Source organism: Anomaloglossus baeobatrachus, chromosome 10 (assembly GCF_048569485.1).
Source record: "Anomaloglossus baeobatrachus isolate aAnoBae1 chromosome 10, aAnoBae1.hap1, whole genome shotgun sequence".
NCBI lineage: Eukaryota > Metazoa > Chordata > Amphibia > Anura > Aromobatidae > Anomaloglossus > Anomaloglossus baeobatrachus.
In genome coordinates, this window is record NC_134362.1 from 12,106,026 (window position 1) to 12,128,288 (window position 22,263).

Sequence of the window (22,263 nt, forward strand, 5' to 3'; positions counted from 1 at the left end):
TGTGTAGAGAGCGCCCCCTGGTGGTGAGATGATATTAGTATCAGTGTATGTACAGTGTGTAGAGAGCGCCCCCTGGTGGTGAGATGATATTAGTATCAGTGTATGTACAGTGTGTAGAGAGCGCCCCCTGGTGGTGAGATGATATTAGTATCAGTGTATGTACAGTGTGTAGAGAGCTCCCCCTGGTGGTGAGATGACATTAGTATCAGTGTATGTACATTATGTAGAGAGCGCCCCCTGGTGGTGAGATGACATTAGTATCAGTGTATGTACAGTATGTAGAGAGCGCCCCCTGGTGGTGAGATGACATTAGTATCAGTGTATGTACAGTGTGTAGAGAGCGCCCCCTGGTGGTGAGATGACATTAGTATCAGTGTATGTACATTATGTAGAGAGCGCCCCCTGGTGGTGAGATGACATTAGTATCAGTGTATGTACATTATGTAGAGAGCGCCCCCTGGTGGTGAGATGACATTAGTATCAGTGTATGTACAGTGTGTAGAGAGCGCCCCCTGGTGGTGAGATGACATTAGTATCAGTGCGTTTTTGTAACACCTTTTTTCCTTGTAGATTGGGATGAGGCAGCACTGGGTTTTGGGACAGGAGCTGCGAGCGCGTTACAAAGGATTCCTGAACGAGTCGTACGATCGGCACGAGGTAGTGAACGTCTCAGTGTTGGGGGGACTTCGGCCCAATATGGCGGCTTCTTCCATCTGCTTTCTGTCCCTCCACAGATCTATGTGAGGAGCACAGATGTGGACCGCACGCTGATGAGTGCAGAGGCGAACCTGGCCGGCCTGTACCCACCGGAGGGCTCCGAGGTTTTCAACCCAAATATCAGCTGGCAGCCGATCCCGGTGCACACGGTCCCGGACAGTGAGGAGCAGGTAAGCCGCGGGCTCGGTGCCCGGAGGTCGAGAGCAGGGTCTGGGCAGCAGATCTCTCATCACGGTTTCGGGAGCTCGGTGTACCTATACCCCTTGCTGTACCTATACCCCTTGCTGTACCTATACCCCTTGCTGTACCTATACCCCTTGCTGTACCTATACCCCTTGCTGTTTTTGTATTTTTTCATGGCGGGAAGGCGTTTAGTGTCAGTTTCCGCTGTTGATCTCATATTGTTTCATTTCAGCTCTTAAAGTTTCCGATTCTTCCTTGTCCGAAATATCTGAAGCTACAAGAAGAGACGCGGCACTCGGCTGAGTATGTGAACAAGACCAGAGACCACGCGGTGAGTGCGGCGGAGGGTGCGCGTCCTGTGAGGGCGGCGGAGGCCGGGCGCTCTGTGAGGGCGGCGGAGGGTGCGCGTCCTGTGAAGTTGGCGGAGGCTGCGCGTCCTGTGAAGGCGGCGGAGGGTGCGCGTCCTGTGAAGGCGGCGGAGGGTGCGCGTCCTGTGAAGGCGGCGGAGGGTGCGCGTCCTGTGAAGGCGGCGGAGGGTGCGCGTCCTGTGAAGGCGGCGGAGGGTGCGCGTCCTGTGAAGGCGGCGGAGGGTGCGCGTCCTGTGAAGGCGGCGGAGGGTGCGCGTCCTGTGAAGGCGGCGGAGGGTGCGCGTCCTGTGAAGGCGGCGGAGGGTGCGCGTCCTGTGAAGGCGGCGGAGGGTGCGCGTCCTGTGAAGGCGGCGGAGGGTGCGCGTCCTGTGAAGGCGGCGGAGGGTGCGCGTCCTGTGAGGGCGGCGAAGGCTGGGTGTCCGGTGAGGGCGGCAGAGGTCGGGCGTCCTGTGAGGGCGGCGGAGGGTGCGCGTCCTGTGAAGGCGGCGTAGGGTGTGTGTGTCCTGTGAGGGCGGCAGAGGCCGGTTGTCCTGTGACGGCGGCGGAGGGTGCGCGTCCTGTGAAGTTGGCGGAGGGTGGGTGTCCTGTGAAGTTGGCGGAGGGTGCGCGTCCTGTGAAGGTAGCAGATGGTGCGTGTCCTGTGAGGGTGGCGGAGAATGTGTGTCCTGTGAGGGTGGTGGAGGCCGGGCGTCCTGTGACGGCGGCGGAGGGTGCGCGTCCTGTGAAGTTGGCGGAGGCTGGGTGTCCTGTGAAGTTGGCGGAGGGTGGGTGTCCTGTGAAGGTAGCAGATGGTGCGTGTCCTGTGAGGGTGGCGGAGAATGTGTGTCCTGTGAGGGTGGTGGAGGCCGGGCGTCCTGTGAGGGCCGCAGAGGTTGCGTGTCCTGTAAGGGTGGCGGAGGGTGCGTGTCCTGTGTGAGAGGGGGAGGCCGAGCGTCCTGCGAGGGCGGCGGAGGTAGTGTGTCCTGTTTGGGAGGGGGAGCCGGCCATCCTACGAGGGCGGCAGAGGTAGTGCGTCCCTCAAGGACGCGAGGTGTCCTGTGAGGGAGTCGGAGGCTGGGTGTCCTGTGAGGGCGGCGGAGGGTGTGCGTCCTGTGAGGGAGGCGGAGGCCGGGTGTCCTGTGAGGGAGGCGGAGGCTGGGTGTCCTGTGAGGGCGGTGGGGGCCGGGCATCCTGTGAGGGAGGCGGAGGCCGGGTGTCCTGTGAGGGCGGTGGAGGCCGGGCATCCTGTGAGGGAGGCGGAGGCCGGGTGTCCTGTGAGGGAGGCGGAGGCCGGGTGTCCTGTGAGGGAGGCGGAGGCCGGGTGTCCTGTGAGGGAGTTGGAGGCTGGGTGTCCTGTGAGGGCGGTGGGGGCCGGACATCCTGTGAGGGAGGCGGAGGCCGGGTGTCCTGTGAGGGAGGCGGAGGCCGGGTGTCCTGTGAGGGAGTTGGAGGCTGGGTGTCCTGTGAGGGCGGTGGGGGCCGGGCGTCCTGTGAGGGCCGCGGAGGCCGGGTGTCCTGTGAGGGAGTTGGAGGCCGGGTGTCCTGTGAGGGAGTTGGAGGTCGGGTGTCCTGTGAGGGAGTTGGAGGCCGGGTGTCCTGTGAGGGAGTTGGAGGCCGGGTGTCCTGTGAGGGAGTTGGAGGCCGGGTGTCCTGTGAGGGAGTTGGAGGCCGGGTGTCCTGTGAGGGAGTTGGAGGCCGGGTGTCCTGTGAGGGAGTTGGAGGCCGGGTGTCCTGTGAGGGAGTTGGAGGCCGGGTGTCCTGTGAGGGAGTTGGAGGCCGGGTGTCCTGTGAGGGAGTTGGAGGCCGGGTGTCCTGTGAGGGAGTTGGAGGCCGGGTGTCCTGTGAGGGAGTTGGAGGCCGGGTGTCCTGTGAGGGAGTTGGAGGCCGGGTGTCCTGTGAGGGAGTTGGAGGCCGGGTGTCCTGTGAGGGAGTTGGAGGCCGGGTGTCCTGTGAGGGAGTTGGAGGCCGGGTGTCCTGTGAGGGAGTTGGAGGCCGGGTGTCCTGTGAGGGAGTTGGAGGCCGGGTGTCCTGTGAGGGAGTTGGAGGCCGGGTGTCCTGTGAGGGAGTCGGAGGCCGGGTGTCCTGTGAGGGAGTCGGAGGCCGGGTGTCCTGTGAGGGAGTCGGAGGCCGGGTGTCCTGTGAGGGAGTCGGAGGCCGGGTGTCCTGTGAGGGAGTCGGAGGCCGGGTGTCCTGTGAGGGAGTCGGAGGCCGGGTGTCCTGTGAGGGAGTCGGAGGCCGGGTGTCCTGTGAGGGAGTCGGAGGCCGGGTGTCCTGTGAGGGAGTCGGAGGCCGGGTGTCCTGTGAGGGAGTCGGAGGCCGGGTGTCCTGTGAGGGAGTCGGAGGCCGGGTGTCCTGTGAGGGAGTCGGAGGCCGGGTGTCCTGTGAGGGAGTCGGAGGCCGGGTGTCCTGTGAGGGAGTCGGAGGCCGGGTGTCCTGTGAGGGAGTCGGAGGCCGGGTGTCCTGTGAGGGAGTCGGAGGCCGGGTGTCCTGTGAGGGAGTCGGAGGCCGGGTGTCCTGTGAGGGAGTCGGAGGCCGGGTGTCCTGTGAGGGAGTCGGAGGCCGGGTGTCCTGTGAGGGAGTCGGAGGCCGGGTGTCCTGTGAGGGAGTCTGAGGCCGGGTGTCCTGTGAGGGAGTCTGAGGCCGGGTGTCCTGTGAGGGAGTCTGAGGCCGGGTGTCCTGTGAGGGAGTCTGAGGCCGGGTGTCCTGTGAGGGAGTCTGAGGCCGGGTGTCCTGTGAGGGAGTCTGAGGCCGGGTGTCCTGTGAGGGAGTCTGAGGCCGGGTGTCCTGTGAGGGAGTCTGAGGCCGGGTGTCCTGTGAGGGAGTCTGAGGCCGGGTGTCCTGTGAGGGAGTCTGAGGCCGGGTGTCCTATGAGGGAGTCTGAGGCCGGGTGTCCTGTGAGGGAGTCTGAGGCCGGGTGTCCTGTGAGGGAGTCTGAGGCCGGGTGTCCTGTGAGGGAGTCTGAGGCCGGGTGTCCTGTGAGGGAGTCTGAGGCCGGGTGTCCTGTGAGGGAGTCTGAGGCCGGGTGTCCTGTGAGGGAGTCTGAGGCCGGGTGTCCTGTGAGGGAGTCTGAGGCCGGGTGTCCTGTGAGGGAGTCTGAGGCCGGGTGTCCTGTGAGGGAGTCGGAGGCCGGGTGTCCTGTGAGGGAGTCGGAGGCCGGGTGTCCTGTGAGGGAGTCGGAGGCCGGGTGTCCTGTGAGGGAGTCGGAGGCCGGGTGTCCTGTGAGGGAGTCGGAGGCCGGGTGTCCTGTGAGGGAGTCGGAGGCCGGGTGTCCTGTGAGGGAGTCGGAGGCCGGGTGTCCTGTGAGGGAGTTGGAGGCCGGGTGTCCTGTGAGGGCGGCGGAGGCCGGGTGTCCTGTGAGGGCGGCGGAGGCCGGGCGTCCTGTGAGGGCGGCGGAGGCCGGGCGTCCTGTGAGGGCGGCGGAGGCCGGGCGTCCTGTGAGGGCGGCGGAGGCCGGGCGTCCTGTGAGGGCGGCGGAGGCCGGGCGTCCTGTGAGGGCGGCGGAGGCCGGGCGTCCTGTGAGGGCGGCGGAGGCCGGGCGTCCTGTGAGGGCGGCGGAGGCCGGGCGTCCTGTGAGGGCGGCGGAGGCCGGGCGTCCTGTGAGGGCGGCGGAGGCCGGGCGTCCTTCATCCTCACCCTTTCCTTTCTGTAGGATTTCCTGCACATGGTGGCCAATGTGACCGGGCTGGCGGACTGCTCGCTGGAGTCGGTGTGGACCGTCTCTGACGTCCTCTTCTGTGAGGTCGGTGGCATTCGCGTCGTTTCTCCGGTTATGTGATTGTGTATAACAGATTTCATCTTTTCCTTTTTTGATTAGGAGTATTCAGGCCCCGCACCCCCCGGCTACATCGTGTCTTCATTTTCCGTCGCTATTTATACTATAGGACATTTACTTACAAGATGTCAGTTTTTCCTGTAACCCCTCCCCCCGGTGTATTGGAGAGACCCCCCCCCCCTCCTCCTGATACTGTTACATTTGACCCTTTTGCGCCTCCTGTCCTAGACATCATTATGGGGGCTGCTCTCTAGAATGCCGGGGGCAGATCGGGGGGTCCAGCCACGGACTATGATGAAGGTCACACACCGCGTAGTCCCCTCTCGCCCCTTGTTTTTCTCTTATGTTTATGCTGTTTTTTCTATATTTTTGAAGTTAATGAATAAAGACATTTTCACAATTTCTGGACACTTCCGTCCTCGCTGGAAAACCCGGCTTTCTTTTTCCTCGGACTATTCCATCAGAATTGGCCCAGACGATGACTCCACGTGCCCCAGACTTCCTTTTTCGTCCATGTTGTTACTTATTGAGGTCTTCTCTCGTGTCCCTCGTGATCTCACGGTGGGAAAACCTTTCCAATGTCGGGGGTTTTAGGATAGACGTCACTGCACCATTGTGAGGTCTCAGCACTAACCAGGAAGAATTTCCAATCAGAGTCGCAGGGGTCCATGTCGCCCCTCGTTTCTTGTGCCCCTTTCGTTCACGGGTCCTGAGCCCCCCCCCACTCAGTATAAGTTACAATACCAGAAAAAAGTTTTATAAACAAAAATTTGTCCTTTAACTTTTATTCCAAATGATTAATTTATTCTTATTTTTTGCCTTAGTCGAGACACAACCTGAGCCTCCCGTCCTGGGCGACCAAAGACGTCCTGGAGCGACTGAGCGATCTCAAGGATTTCAGCTTCAGGTTCCTCTTTGGGATCATCGACCAGGAGCAGAAGGCGCGGCTGCAGGGAGGTGAGAGAGGAGTACTCTGCCCCCCCCAGAGGTGTCTGCCCCCTCCCCCCCCAGGAGGTGTCTTCCCCCTCCCCCCCCCAGGAGGTGTCTGCCCCCTCCCCCCCCAGGAGGTGTCTGCCCCCTCCCCCCCCAGGAGGTGTCTGCCCCCTCCCCCCCCAGGAGGTGTCTGCCCCCTCCCCCCCAGGAGGTGTCTGCCCCCCCCCCAGGAGGTGTCTGCCCCCTCCCCCCCCCAGGAGGTGTCTGCCCCCCCCCAGGAGGTGTCTGCCCCCCCTGGAGGTGTCTGCCCCCCGGAGGACCCCTACCCCGGTTCACTCCGATCCCAGAGGACTCCCCGGAGGACTCTGGCCCCGGAGGACTCTGCCTTCTGGTGGACTTTTTCCCCCCGGAGGTCTCTGGCCCCGGAGGTCTCTGGCCCCGGAGGTCTCTGGCCCCGGAGGACTCTGCCCTCGGAGACGCTTCTTATGTGCAGATGTGATGCGTCTTTTAAGGTCAAAACTAGAGGGGATTCAGAAAAGGAGAAGTGGGGTCTCTCCTCCCCCCCCGCCTCTCTGTCCACTCTTTCTTGTCACAGTGGCAGAGGTGTGCGCCCCCCTATGGCCACGAGGTGTAGGGTTGGAGAGGAGGAGCTGTGTCCTCCGGTGTCTGTGCAGGTGACAGATGGTGGCAGCAGCGGTCGGTGAACGTCTCAGCCGCCTCCTGTGACGTGACGGTGCTGCATGCAGCCAGGAGAGGACGGCGCCGGCCGTCGGCCATTTCTAGAAGTAACGTGCTTTGCTTTTTGCAGGTGTCTTGGTGGATCAGATCCTGAAGAATATAACGGCGGCCTCACAGAACGAATCCAGCGGCCTGAAACTGATCGCGTACTCCACAGTAAGTGGCGAGAAGGGGCTGATCCCTGGTTTATCAGTTTCACTCATATATTGTCGTCTACATCCTCCATGTATAGCAGACTGCAGAATGAGTTACCAGAGATCAGTCAGCGAGCTCCTTCTCTGGCCTATTACCCTTATGTCTCTTCTGCATCCTCTGTGTATCACTGTACATAGCAGACTGCATAATGAGTTACCAGAGATCAGTCAGCGAGCTCCTTCTCTGGCCTATTACCCTTATGTCTCTTCTGCATCCTCCGTGTATCACTGTACATAGCAGACATGAATGAGTTACCAGAGATCAGTCAGCGAGCTCCTTCTCTGGCCTATTACCCTTATGTTTCTTCTGCATCCTCCGTGTGTCACTGTACATAGCAGACAAGAATGAGTTACCAGAGATCAGTCAGCGAGCTCCTTCTCTGGCCTATTACCCTTATGTTTCTTCTGCATCCTCCGTGTATCACTGCACATAGCAGACAAGAATGAGTTACCAGAGATCAGTCAGTGAGCTCCTTCTCTGGCCTATTACCATTATGTCTCTTCTGCATCCACCGTGTATCACTGTACATAGCAGACAAGAATGAGTTACCAGAGATCAGTCAGCGAGCTCCTTCTCTGGCCTATTACCATTATGTCTCTTCTGCATCCTCCGTGTATCACTGTACATAGCAGACAAGAATGAGTTACCAGAGATCAGTCAGTGAGCTCCTTCTCTGGCCTATTACCATTATGTCTCTTCTGCATCCACCGTGTATCACTGTACATAGCAGACAAGAATGAGTTACCAGAGATCAGTCAGCGAGCTCCTTCTCTGGCCTATTACCCTTATGTTTCTTCTGCATCCTCCGTGTGTCACTGTACATAGCAGACAAGAATGAGTTACCAGAGATCAGTCAGCGAGCTCCTTCTCTGGCCTATTACCCTTATGTTTCTTCTGCATCCTCCGTGTATCACTGCACATAGCAGACAAGAATGAGTTACCAGAGATCAGTCAGCGAGCTCCTTCTCTGGCCTATTACCATTATGTCTCTTCTGCATCCTCCGTGTATCACTGTACATAGCAGACAAGAATGAGTTCCCAGAGATCAGTCAGCGAGCTCCTTCTCTGGCCTATTACCATTATGTCTCTTCTGCATCCTCCATGTATCACTGTACATGGCAGACAAGAATGAGTTACCAGAGATCAGTCAGCGAGCTCCTTCTCTGGTCTATTACCCTTATGTCTCTTCTGCATCCTCCGTGTATCACTGTACATGGCAGACAAGAATGAGTTCCCAGAGATCAGTCAGCGAGCTCCTTCTCTGGCCTATTACCATTATGTCTCTTCTGCATCCTCCGTGTATCACTGTACATAGCAGACAAGAATGAGTTCCCAGAGATCAGTCAGCGAGCTCCTTCTCTGGCCTATTACCATTATGTCTCTTCTGCATCCTCCATGTATCACTGTACATGGCAGACAAGAATGAGTTACCAGAGATCAGTCAGCGAGCTCCTTCTCTGGTCTATTACCCTTATGTCTCTTCTGCATCCTCCGTGTATCACTGTACATAGCAGACAAGAATGAGTTCCCAGAGATCAGTCAGCGAGCTCCTTCTCTGGCCTATTACCATTATGTCTCTTCTGCATCCTCCGTGTATCACTGTACATAGCAGACATGAATGAGTTCCCAGAGATCAGTCAGCGAGCTCCTTCTCTGGTCTATTACCCTTATGTCTCTTCTGCATCCTCCGTGTATCACTGTACATAGCAGACAAGAATGAGTTCCCAGAGATCAGTCAGCGAGCTCCTTCTCTGGCCTATTACCATTATGTCTCTTCTGCATCCTCCGTGTATCACTGTACATAGCAGACAAGAATGAGTTCCCAGAGATCAGTCAGCGAGCTCCTTCTCTGGCCTATTACCATTATGTCTCTTCTGCATCCTCCATGTATCACTGTACATGGCAGACAAGAATGAGTTACCAGAGATCAGTCAGCGAGCTCCTTCTCTGGCCTATTACCCTTATGTCTCTTCTGCATCCTCCGTGTATCAGTGTACATAGCAGACAAGAATGAGTTCCCAGAGATCAGTCAGCGAGCTCCTTCTGGTCCGTAACCGTTATCTCTTTTCTCCTAAATCGTCATTTGAATGAAATTGAACTGAACATTGAGCTTTGATATCATAAATCAGACATTGCAGAATATATTTATCACCGGGTTCCCCTAAATATATATATAACTAGTATTTGCACATAAAATCCTGAATTGCAGGGCTGTCCCCTCTTCTGGCGTTTATGGAGTATCTGGAGGGCTGTGACATAAATGATGGTTGGGGGACCCTCACTGGTCTTCGGAACGGGTCCCATTGCTCGCTACCGGGATGGACAGTGGGCTGAACCTCCTCTGTGCATTCACTTGTATGGGACTGCAGGTTTTCTGTCCATTATTCGCACACTCGCGCCCTAATATCCGGCCTGTATACTCATACAATGCACAGACCGGATTCCTGTATCCAATGTACAGACCCCCAGCCTCCAGATTTGGGGAACACTTGGCCGTATCCAGTCACAGGAGCTGCCCCTTTAAGGTGTCACCCACAATGAGATGTAAGTGAGGACCCCCTGCCTTGTCATTTACCCTGCGGGGTGGTAGACGAGCGCAGCAGATGCCTCCAGACATGCCATAGTCTCGTCTCGTATTCTGCAGTAACCATTTCTTCCCGTCTTCTCAGCACGACACCACCCTGGGCGCCCTGCAGATGGCGCTGGACGTCTACAACGGAAAACAGGCTCCTTACGCCTCCTGCCATATATTTGAGCTGCACGAGGAGGCTCCGGGGTAAGACGATCACACGTATTAAAATGACATAATAGATCTGGTGCAGATAGTACAGTAGGAGCCGGTCCATCAGCCACTAGATCTGGTGCAGATGGAATAGTAGGAGCCGGTCCATCGGCCACTAGATCTGGAGCAGATGGAATAGTAGGAGCCGGTCCATCGGCCACTAGATCTGGAGCAGATGGAATAGTAGCAGCCGGTCCATCAGCCACTAGATCTGGTGCAGATGGAATAGTAGCAGCCGGTCCATCAGCCACTAGATCTGGTGCAGATGGAATAGTAGGAGCCGGTCCATCAGCCACTAGATCTGGAGCAGATGGAATAGTAGGAGCCGGTCCATCAGCCACTAGATCTGGTGCAGATGGAATAGTAGGAGCCGGTCCATCGGCCACTAGATCTGGTGCAGATGGAATAGTAGGAGCTGGTCCATCGGCCACTAGATCTGGTGCAGATGGAATAGTAGGAGCCGGTCCATCGGCCACTAGATCTGGTGCAGATGGAATAGTAGGAGCCGGTCCATCGGCCACTAGATCTGGTGCAGATGGAATAGTAGGAGCCGGTCCGTTGGCCACTAGATCTGGTGCAGATGGAATAGTAGGAGCCGGTCCATCGGCCACTAGATCTGGTGCAGATGGAATAGTAGGAGCCGGTCCATCGGCCACTAGATCTGGTGCAGATGGAATAGTAGGAGCCGGTCCGTTGGCCACTAGATCTGGTGCAGATGGAATAGTAGGAGCCGGTCCATCAGCCACTAGATCTGGTGCAGATGGAATAGTAGGAGCCGGTCCATCGGCCACTAGATCTGGTGCAGATGGAATAGTAGGAGCTGGTCCATCGGCCACTAGATCTGGTGCAGATGGAATAGTAGGAGCCGGTCCGTTGGCCACTAGATCTGGTGCAGATGGAATAGTAGGAGCTGGTCCATCGGCCACTAGATCTGGTGCAGATGGAATAGTAGGAGCTGGTCCATCGGCCACTAGATCTGGTGCAGATGGAATAGTAGGAGCTGGTCCATCAGCCACTAGATCTGGTGCAGATGGAATAGTAGGAGCCGGTCCGTTGGCCACTAGATCTGGTGCAGATGGAATAGTAGGAGCTGGTCCATCGGCCACTAGATCTGGTGCAGATGGAATAGTAGGAGCCGGTCCGTTGGCCACTAGATCTGGTGCAGTAGGAGCCGGTCCGTTGGCCACTAGATCTGCCGTCTCCTCAATGTCTATACTTCTTTTCCCTTCCATTGTCTCCTCCTAGAAACTTCACGGTGGAGATGTACTTCAGGAACGACAGTGCGCGGCCGCCCTTCCCCGTCACCCTCCCGGGCTGCACGCACAGCTGCCCCCTAGAAAAGTTTCAGAGCTTACTGGATCGTGTCATCGCCAAAGACTGGGAGAGAGAGTGTCAGCTCTCCGGCCCAGACAACGATAAAGGTGAGAGCGACGCACACACCTCCCCGACAGATTTATCAATGACCCTATACACATCGGTGAGGAGCCGTGGATATCTCCTCCGGGAGCCAGGATGATGGAGACCCCTCTCCTTCCAGCGTCTGGGATTATGGGAGACCCCTCTCCTTCCAGCGTCTGGGATTATGGAGACCCCTCTCCTTCCAGCGTCTAGGATGATGGAGACCCCTCTCCTTCCAGCGTCTAGGATGATGGAGACCCCTCTCCTCTCAGCGTCTAGGATGATGGAGACCCCTCTCAGCGTCTAGGATGATGGAGACCCCTCTCAGCGTCTAGGATGATGGAGACCCCTCACCTTCCAGCCTCTCCCCCCGGGGCACATTACTCTGCAGGTTCTGACCCGTTTCTTGCTTTCTTTGCACAGAAGTGATCGTGGGCCTGGTCGCCATCGGCTGCATCCTCTTCCTCCTCATCGTGCTGCTGCTCACGGTGCTTTTCCGACAGAAGTCTCAGACCAGCGGCTACCAGCACGTCTCCAGCGGGGCCGAGGACCAGAGCTGATCTCGCTGCTGACCACGGGAGCTGCAGAGGAATTCTTCATTCTTTTTAGCAAATTTTTACAATTTTATTCTTTTTTAAAACTTTATTTTTTAAACTTCTGGGGAAAAAAAGGGTTTTAATGGGAACAAAGCAATGCAAGTGATCCCGTGGAATGAGGAAAGTAGATCTCCGGCTGGAACCCGATGGTGACTTGCTGCCGGCGTCTGCGTAGGGGTCCAGTCGCTGCTTCCTCGGGGACCCTTGCCCTCCCTGCGGCTCGGCCTCCCCTACACTGGACACAGATATATCGATGACATCCCTCTATATTCTGCGCCGGACACAGACGCTAATACAGTGGCGGGGGGGTCCGGCCTGTCCGTTACGTCCTCATCGGAAGGTTTATAGGATTATATCACTGCTCAGACGCCCCCCGGCTCCGTTTTTCTTTGCCCCCTCTACCTTATTGATTTTTTCCTACTTGCAGTAATTTTATATCCAGATCTGCGCTGACCGCATTTTCCTGATGCGACTGAACACATTTTTCTAGATTTTCTATTTTACTGTTTTTAATGCAATTTTTTAATCTAGCACTTTCACGGTCTTTTTTTTTTTATAGATGGGGGTTCGGTACCGGCGGTTCTGTCCACACGTCGCAATGACGGCCATTTCTACGTTTGTCCATTGTGCAGGGGCTGGCGGCTGATCTCTCCTCGCCCGCCTCATGGCTCTGCCGTCATTTTTACATTTTTAGGACGATCACCGCCGTCTGAGCCGCCGATAGCTGCTGTTTTTCGTTCTTATTAACCCTTTGCAATTTGCTGCTAAGCAGAAACCGTCCTCCTTCCTGGCGGTGCGATCACTGTGGATCTGCAGGGATTCTGGATGCCGCTGGACTGGTGATTTTGCACAATGATTTTACTGTATGTTTTGTGGTTTTTGTTTGTTCCTTTATCTGAAGACAGAAATGGATTTTTTTTTTTTTTTAACTGAATAAAAATTGGAAGGATCGGGGCAGAGGCGTCGGCGCAGAGTAACTCACTGTAACGCCAGTGTCTGACACCGGTGATTCGTCGGCTGTGTCCGAGTCACTTGTATAATCACAACTTATCTACGGTCTATTAGGTAGCGTATTTTTTGGTTTATAAAGCACAACCCAAATTTAGAGAGAGAGAGAGAAAAAAAAGGGAGTCAGTCTTACAATCCGGTGGTCTCTTACTGGGTGGGAGGATGGCAGCGGTGGTGGAGCGGGGGGTCATAGGAGGCAGGGGCGATGGTGGAGCGGGGGGTCACAGGAGGCAGGGACGATGGTGGAGCGGGGTCACAGGAGGCAGGGACGATGGTGGAGCGGGGTCACAGGAGGCAGGGGTGGTGGAGCGGAGCGGGGGGGGGGTCACAAGAGGCAGAGGTGGTGGAGCGGGGAGGGTCACAGGAGGCAGAGGTGGTGGAGCGGGGAGGGTCACAGGAGGCAGAGGTGGTGGAGCGGGGAGGGTCACAGGAGGCAGAGGTGGTGGAGCAGGGAGGGTCACAGGAGGTAGGGGAGCGGGGGTCGCAGGAGGCAGGGGCGGCAGTGGAGCGGGGTCGCAGGAGGCAGGGGTGGAGCGGGGGTCGCAGGAGGCAGGGGCGGCAGTGGAGCGGGGTCGCAGGAGGCAGGGGTGGAGCGGGGTCACAGGAGGCAGGGGCACGGTGGAGCAAGTTCACAGGAGGCAGGGGCACGGTGGAGCAAGTTCGCAGGAGGCAGGGGCACGGTGGAGCAAGTTCGCAGGAGGCAGGGGCACGGTGGAGCAAGTTCGCAGGAGGCAGGGGCGGCGGTGGAGCGGGGTCGCAGAAGGCAGGGGCGGCGGTGGAGCGGGGTCACAGGAGGCAGGGGCACGGTGGAGCGGGGTCGCAGGAGGCCGGGGCGGCGGTGAAGCGGGGTCGCAGGAGGCAGGGGCGGCGGTGGAGCGGGGTCGCAGGAGGCAGGGGTGGAGCGGGGTCACAGGAGGCAGGGGCGGCGGTAGAGTGGGGTCGCAGGAGGTAGGGGCGGTGGTGAAGCAGGTCCATGCTGCGGGCGGTGCGTGTCCCAGATGCTTGGAGGTAGGCAACTTCCAGAAACTGTCGGTGATGCTGACTTCAAAGAAATGGCACCCAGAGTCGGTGATCTTATCCACGCACGTGCCACCTCCGGGTGCCATTTTCCTTAAGTCCACTGCTGGGAGATCACCGGGCCGGAGGTGACGAGTGCACAGATGAGATTGAGCCAAGAGCGCCATCTGCGCATGCGCTACAGTCGGTCGCCACTATTTGATCCCCGCACCGCCGACATTTTCAGGATACCCCTGCCTTACAGCTCGCTCTCCAAACGCCCAGCACAGCGCCTGCCTCCTGCAACCCATCTCCACCACCTCCCAGCAAGGTGCATTCGAATTTTAAGACTCACCCCTCAGTTTCCTCCCAATTTTTGGGGAGGAAAGTACATCTTATAATCCAAAAAAATATGGTAAGTGATGCAGGGCAGATCACTGTGAACCCGCTCAAATCACAGGACTAGAATGAAGATGGAGGACGGGCGCTGCTGATAAAGATGGCCGCACAGCGGAGCGATACGTGCACACGCCTGGAGACCACGCTGGAGGAAGATTCCATATATAATGCATCAATGCCCAATAATAAAGCAACGTGCACGAGGCTTCCTCCGGGGAGGGACGTACGGATCTAGTGTCACTGGGAAACATTACACAAATCACCTTTTTACTTTTACCCAATTATCCCACTGTTTAGCATCGATACCACTAATGTATCACCTGTGCGAGGAGTAACGCCGGGATCTCCGCAGGTCACTATCTGGTGGTAATACAGAAGCTAAAATGCTCCCGCACTAGTTATGGGTCTTATACACCCCGATAACGACTACGAATAGTCATGAGCCGCAGACTTATAACCGGGGTCAGACTGTGGGATTATACAGGCCACGTCCCGGAGATGTGGATTCCCTCAGCTGCAGTAAATCCTCCGATGTGATCTTTGCTGCGGTAAAATCCCCGAGTCGTGGTCACTGATTGGCGGCGCTGACGGATTTGTAATAGCTGGGAATGAAGCGATGGGTCTTCCCCAGATGAGAGGGGCCCATGTGCGTGATCAGGCTTGGGAGAAAAGGATCAGCCATGAGCACCGGGGGCAAATACAGTCATAAGAAAAAGTTTGGGCACCCATATTAATGTTAACATTTTTTCTTTATAACAATTTGGGTTTTGCTATTTCAGCTTCATATATCTAATAACTGATGGACTGAGTAATATTTCTGGATTGAAATGAGGTTTATTATACTAACAGAAAATGTGCAATCTGAATTTAAACAAAATTTGACTGGTGCAAAAGTATGGGCACCCTTATCAATTTCTTGATTTGAACACTCCTAACTACTTTTTACTGACTTACTAAAGCACTAAATTGGTTTTGTAACCTCATTGAGCTTTGAACTTCATAGGCAGGTGTATCCAATCATGGGAAAAGGTATTTAAGGTGGCCACTTGCAAGTTGTTCTCCTGTTTGAATCTCCTATGAAGAGTGGCATCATGGGCTCCTCAAAACAATTCTCAAATGATCTGAAAACAAAGATTATTCAGCATAGTTGTTCAGGGGAAGGTACAAAAAGTTGTCTCAGAGATTTAAACTATCAGTTTCCACTGTGAGGAACATAGTAAGGAAATGGAAGAACACAGGTACAGTTCTTGTTAAGCCCAGAAGTGGCAGGCCAAGAAAAATATCAGAAAGGCAGAGAAGAAGAATGGTGAGAACAGTCAAGGACAATCCACAGACCACCTCCAAAGACCTGCAGCATCATCTTGCTGCAGATGGTGTCAATGTGCATCGGTCAACAATACAGCGCATGTTGCACGAGGAGAAGCTGTATGGGAGAGTGATGGGAAAGAAGCCGTTTCTGCAAGCACGCAACAAACAGTCGCTTGAGGTATGCAAAAGCACATTTGGACAAGCCAGTTACATTTTGGAAGAAGGTCCTGTGGACTGATGAAACAAAGATTGAGTTGTTTGGTCATACAAAAAGGCGTTATGCATGGAGGCAAAAAAACACGGCATTCCAAGAAAAGCACTTGCTACCCACAGTAAAATTTGGTGGAGGTTCCATCATGCTTTGGGGCTGTGTGCCCAATGCCAGCACCAGGAATCTTGTTAAAGTTGAGGGTCGCATGGATTCAACTCAGTATGAGCAGATTCTTGACAATAATGTGCAAGAATCAGTGACGAAGTTGAAGTTACGCAGGGGATGGATATTTCAGCAAGACAATGATCCAAAACACCACTCCAAATCTACTCAGGCATTCATGCAGAGGAACAATTCCAATGTTCTGGAATTGCCATCCCAGTCCCCAGACCTGAATATCATTGAACATCTGTGGGATGATGTGAAGCGGCTGTCCATGCTCGGCCACCATCAAACTTAACTGAACTGGAATTGTTTTGTAACCAGGAATGGTCAAAGAAGGGAATTTTGTTTACTTACCGTAAATTCCTTTTCTTCTAGCTCCAATTGGGAGACCCAGACAATTGGGTGTATAGCTACTGCCTCCGGAGGCCGCACAAAGTACTACACTTAAAAGTGTAAGGCCCCTCCCCTTCTGGCTATACACCCCCCCGTGGGAGCACGGGTACCTCAGTTTTAGTGGAAAAGCAAGAAGGAGGAAAGCCAATAACTGTTTCAAAAACAAATTCAATCCGATAAACAATATCGGAGAACGTAACTTATCAACATGAACAACATGTGCACCCGAAAAACAAATACCCTCAGAAAAACAGGGCGGGTGCTGGGTCTCCCAATTGGAGCTAGAAGAAAAGGAATTTACGGTAAGTAAACAAAATTCCCTTCTTCTTTTTCGCTCCTAATTGGGAGACCCAGACAATTGGGACGTCCAAAAGCAGTCCCTGGGTGGGTAAAAGAATACCTCGCGATCGGGCTGTCAGGCAGCCCTTTCTTACAGGTGTTAAGGAATAACGTTTGGAACTCCATTCTATGTCTGAACTGGGTGCAAAAAACCTAAAAAAAACCTAAAAAACATCACTATGGGGAGATAAGGTATGCACACCAGTGACTATGGAAGGGGAATACATGGAATAGCAGAAACTGCTGTGTGAATACTGACATGAAAAATTCAATAGCTATTTGTAAGAATGAAATGTGAAAAATGGAACCTGCATTACTGCCATGAATATATGAATAAAGAGAAATTTAGCTACTGAATTGATCAATGCAGAAGAGCCCCAACACTACGCCAAAGTATTTCTCTACGTTGGGGTCCCTAGCTTGTGTGTGTCCTCTCATGCAGTTAAAAAACTTACCTTTCTTACAGGTGGGCCACCGCCGCCTGCAGGACTTGTCTACCTAGGCTGGCGTCCGCCGAAGCATAGGTATGCACCTGATAATGCTTGGTAAAGGTGTGCAGACTCGACCAGGTAGCCGCCTGGCACACCTGCTGAGCCGTAGCCTGGTGCCGTGATGCCCAGGACGCACCCACGGCTCTGGTAGAATGGGCCTTCAGCCCTGAAGGAACCGGAAGCCCAGAAGAACGGTAGGCCTCAAGAATTGGTTCCTTGATCCACCGAGCCAGGGTGGATTCGGAAGCTTGCGACCCTTTACGCTGACCAGCGACAAGGACAAAGAGTGCATCCGAGCGGCGCAGGGGCGCCGTGCGGGAAATGTAGATTCTGAGTGCTCTCACCAGATCCAACGAATGCAAATCCTTTTCACATTGATGAACTGGATGAGGACCCAAAGATGGTAAAGTGATATCCTGATTGAGATGAAAGGAAGATACCACCTTGGGAAGAAACTCTGGAATTGGACGCAGTACTACCTTGTCTTGGTGAAACACCAGGAAGGGAGATTTGCAAGATAACGCCGCCAGCTCTGACACTCTCTGAAGAGACGTGACCGCCACCAGAAAAGCCACATTCTGTGAAAGCCGAGAAAGGAAATCTCCTTCATAGGCTCGAAAGGTGGCTTCTGGAGAGCAATTAGAACCTTGTTCAGATCCCAGGGTTCCAATGGCCGCTTATAAGGGGGAACGATATGACAAACCCCCTGCAGGAACGTGCGTACCTTAGGAAGTCGCGCCAGGCGCTTCTGAAAGAATACGGATAGCGCAGAGACTTGTCCTTTAAGGGAGCTAAGCGACAAACCTTTTTCCAACCCAGACTGCAGGAAGGAAAGAAAAATAGGCAATGCAAATGGCCAGGGAGAAACTCCCTGAGCAGAGCACCAAGATAAGAATATCTTCCACGTTCTGTGGTAGATCTTGGCGGAGGATGGTTTCCTAGCCTGTCTCATGGTGGCAACAACATCATGAGATAAACCTGAGGTCCCTAGGATCCAGGACTCAATGGCCACACAGTCAGGTTCAGGGCCGCAGAATTCAGATGGAAAAACGGCCCTTGAGACAGCAAGTCTGGACGGCCTGGTAGCGCCCACGGTTGTCCTACCGTGAGATGCCACAGATCCGGGTACGACGACCTCCTTGGCCAGTCTGGAGCGACGAGAATGGCGCAACGGCAGTCGGACCTGATTTTACGGAGCACTCTGGGCAACAATGCCAGAGGTGGGAACACATAAGGTAGTCGGAACTGCGACCAATCCTGAACTAAGGCGTCTGCCGCCAGAGCTCGGTGATCGTGAGACCGTGCCATGAAAACCGGGACCTTGGTGTTGTGCCGTGACGCCATCAGGACGACGTCCGGCATCTCCCAGCGGCGACAGATCTCCTGAAACACGTCCGGGTGAAGGGACCATTCCCCTGCGTCCATGCCCTGGCGACTGAGAAAGTCTGCTTCCCAGTTTTCCACGCCTGGGATGTGAACTGCGGATATGGTGGATGCTGTGTTTTCCACCCACGTCAGAATCCGCCGGACTTCTTGAAAGGCTTGTCGAGCCACTGTTGGAAGGCTCGCGGAGCAAGATAGACTGCTCTGATTTCCAGAACATTGGTCTGAAGGGTGGACTCTCTCTGAGTCCACGTACCCTGAGCCCTGTGGTGAAGAAACACTGCTCCCCACCCTGATAGGCTCGCATCTGTCGTGACCACCGCCCAGGATGGGGGTAGGAACGACTTTCCTTTTGACAATGAGGTGGGAAGAAGCCACCATCGGAGAGAGTCCTCGGTTGCCTGAGAGAGGGAGACATCCCTGTCGAGGGACGTCGACTTCCCGTCCCATTGGCGGAGAATGTCCCATTGTAGAGGGCGCAGATGAAACTGCGCGAAAGGGACTGCTTCCATTGCTGCCACCATCTTCCCTAGGAAATGCATGAGGCGCCTCAAGGAGTGGGACTGGTTCTGCAGGAGAGATTGCACCCCTGTCTGCAGAGAGCACTGCTTGTCCAGTGGAAGCTTCACTATCGCTGAGAGAGTATGAAACTCCATGCCAAGATATGTTAGTGATTGGGTCGGGATTAGATTTGACTTTGAAAAGTTGATAATCCACCCGAAACTCTGGAGAGTCTTCAGTGCCACGTTCAGACTGTGTTGGCATGCCTCTTGAGAGGGTGCCTTTATAAGTAGATCGTCCAAATACGGGATCACGGAGTGACCCTGCGAGTGCAGGACAGCTACTACTGCTGCCATGACCTTGGTGAAGACCCGAGGGGCAGTCGCCAGCCCGAAAGGTAACGCTACGAACTGCAGGTGTTCACTTTCTATAACGAAGCGTAGAAAACGCTGATGCTCTGGCGCAATCGGCACATGAAGATAAGCATCTTTGATGTCTATTGATGCTAAGAAATCTCCTTGAGACATTGAGGCTATGACGGAGCGTAGAGATTCCATCCGGAACCTCCTGGTTTTTACGTGTTTGTTGAGCAACTTTAGATCCAGGACGGGCCGAAAGGACCCGTCCTTCTTTGGCACCACAAACAGAGTGGAGTAAAAACCGTGACCTTGTTCCTGAAGAGGAACGGAAGTCACCACTCCTTCCGCCTTTAGAGCGGCCACCGCCTGCAGCAGAGCATCGGCTCGGTCGGGCGGTGGGGAAGTTCTGAAGAAACGAGTTGGAGGACGAGAGCTGAACTCTATCCTGTACCCGTGAGACAGAATGTCCGTCACCCAACGGTCTTTGACCTGTGACCGCCAAATGCCGCCAAAGCGGGAGAGCCTGCCACCGACCAAGGATGCGGAGAGAGGAGGCTGAAAGTCATGAGGAAGCCGTCTTGGTAACGGTTCTTCCTGCTGTCTTTTTTGGGCGTGACTGAGTCCGCCAAGAATCTGAGCCTCTCTGATCCTTTTGAGTCCTTTTGGACGAGGAGAATTGGGACCTGCCTGAGCCTCGAAAGGACCGAAAACCAGACTGACCCCTCCTTTGTTGGGGCTTGTTTTGTCTGTGTTGAGGTAAGGATGAGTCCTTACCCTTGGAGTGTTTAATGATTTCATCCAAACGCTCACCAAACAATCGGTCACGAGAAAAAGGCAAACTGGTTAAGCACTTCTTGGAAGCAGAATCTGCTTTCCATTCTCTCAACCACAGGGCTCTGCGCAAAACCACGGAGTTGGCTGACGCCACCGCCGTACGGCTCGTAGAGTCCAGGACAGCATTAATCGCGTAAGACGCGAATGCAGACATTTGAGAGGTCAATGGTGCCACCTGCGGGGCAGATGTACGTGTGACCGAGTCGACTTGTATAAGCCCAGCTGAAATAGCTTGGAGTGCCCATACGGCTGCAAAAGCTGGCGCCAACGACGCTCCAATAGCTTCATAGATGGATTTCAGCCAGAGCTCCATCTGCCTTTCAGTGGCATCTTTAAGTGCCGCTCCATCTTCTACTGCAACTAAGGATCTAGCTGCAAGCCTGGAGATTAGAGGGTCCACCTTGGGACACTGGGTCCAACCCTTGACCACGTCAGGGGGAAAAGGATAGCGTGTATCTTTAAGCCGTTTAGAAAACCGCTTCTCAGGATAAGCGTGGTGTTTCTGGATTGTGTCTCTAAAGTCAGAGTGGTCCAGAAAAGTGCTTAATTTACGCTTGGGATATCTGAAATGGAATTTCTCCTGCTGTGAAGCTGCCTCCTCCGCAGGAGGAGCTGGCGGAGAAATATCTAACATTCTATTGATGGACGCTATAAGATCATTCACTATGGCGTCACCATCCGGTGTATCCAGATTGAGAGCGGACCCAGGATCAGAATCTTGATCAGTTACATCCGCCTCATCACCCATAGATTCGTCCCGCTGGGATCCTGACCAGTGAGACGAAGTTGAGGGCCCCTCATAACGAGCCCGCTTAGGTTGTCTGGGACTGTTGTCTGAGTCAGAATCGTCACCCTGGGGTGCATGTGACACCCCCGGAGCTTGGAAGTGTTCCAGCTGAGGGGGACCAGGGAGCAATGATGCCACAGTGTCCATGGTCTGAGTTACTGGTCTAGACTGCAATGCTTCAAGAATCTTTGACATGGTCATAGACAATCTGTCAGCAAAAGCTGCAAACTCCGTTCCTGTCACCTGTACAGCATTCACAGGTGGTACACCCTGGGTCACGTCCAGCAGAGGCCCCGGCTGTGCAAGTTGCACAGGGGCCGAGCACTGCACACAATGGGGGTCAGTGGAACCTGCCGGTAGAGCAGCCCCACATGCGGTACAGGCAGTATATAATGTCTGTGCCTTGGCACCCTTGCGTTTTGCGGACGACATGCTGTTGCCTCCTTGTAATCTAGGAGGGGGTATAGCCGAGAATCACCAGCGACCGTACAGTACAAAGTATTTGCAAACACAAAATACTCAGTATACAAACGGCACAAGTGGGGGTGAGCCCTTGAGGCTGCTTACCGCCCGCTGAACAGCGGGTATGAGGCCGTAGAATCCCGTGTCTGGGTCTCCCCGTCTCCCCTCTGCAGCTCAGCGTGCAGGCAGGAATGGCTGCCGGCGTCCTGTGAAGAGGGGCGGACCGTGGGCGTGCCACAAACAAAGAGCGGGAAACTGCGTCCTAATGTGCCTGGTGTGAGGGCTGGAGTATGTAAAAACGACTCCAGCCCTCAGCGCTGATTCTCTGTACAGCGTCCCGCCCTCCTCCTGACTGGCAGGTGCGGAGGCGGGAACGAACGAACTAGGCCGCAAAAAGCCGGGGACTGTAGTAATAAGCGCGGCCGTGATATATGCACGGCCAGCGCGGAAGTCCCCGGCGCACCACAAGTCCCAGCCGCGTCGCAGTCCCAGCGGCCGGCGCGACCGTTCTCCCTGAGTCTACCCACTCAGCTAAGCTGAAGTGAGGAAATGGCACAAGCGCAGCAGCGCTGTTGTCCCCGGCGCACTAACACACCCAGCAATGCTGCGGTGTGCGCGCGTATGCACGGGGACACAGAGTACCTTGACGGAGCAGGGCCATGTCCCTGACGATACTCAGCTCCATATCCAGCGGCTTCTGCAGGGGCTGCGGATGGAGCACGGTCTCAGTGCCTGGAGACCGGTAAAATCCCACTTCGCCCAGAGCCCTAATGGGGATGGGGAAGGAATCAGCATGTGGGCTCCAGCCTCCGTACCCGCAATGGGTACCTCAACCTTAACCACACCGCCGACAGAAAGTGGGGTGAGAAGGGAGCATGCTGGGGACCCTTGTATGGGTCCTCTTTTCTTCCATCCGACATAGTCAGCAGCTGCTGCTGACCAATCTGTGGAGCTATGCGTGCGTGT

At 55.1% G+C, this 22,263-nt stretch overlaps 1 protein-coding gene across 1 annotated transcript; it reads left to right on the plus strand.

Moving 5' to 3' along the window:
- Nucleotides 1-574: 574 nt before the first annotated feature.
- On the plus strand, nucleotides 575-12,615 carry ACP2 (acid phosphatase 2, lysosomal). The gene is made up of 9 exons (XM_075325925.1): nucleotides 575-657; nucleotides 735-887; nucleotides 1,133-1,231; nucleotides 4,897-4,986; nucleotides 5,844-5,976; nucleotides 6,761-6,846; nucleotides 9,555-9,661; nucleotides 10,913-11,088; nucleotides 11,489-12,615. Exons 1-9 carry the CDS (start codon nucleotides 577-579, stop codon nucleotides 11,623-11,625), a joined length of 1,062 nt encoding a protein of 353 aa, XP_075182040.1. The 5' UTR covers nucleotides 575-576; the 3' UTR covers nucleotides 11,626-12,615.
- Nucleotides 12,616-22,263: the final 9,648 nt, after the last annotated feature.

Coding starts and splice junctions, on each gene's coding strand:
- ACP2 (XM_075325925.1), top strand. CDS start 577: ATGAGGCAGCACTGGGTTTTGGGACAGGAGCTGCGAGCGCGTTACAAA. Junction 5,977..6,760: donor GAAGGCGCGGCTGCAGGGAG/GTGAGAGAGGAG, acceptor TGCTTTTTGCAG/GTGTCTTGGTGGATCAGATC. Junction 11,089..11,488: donor CGGCCCAGACAACGATAAAG/GTGAGAGCGACG, acceptor TTCTTTGCACAG/AAGTGATCGTGGGCCTGGTC.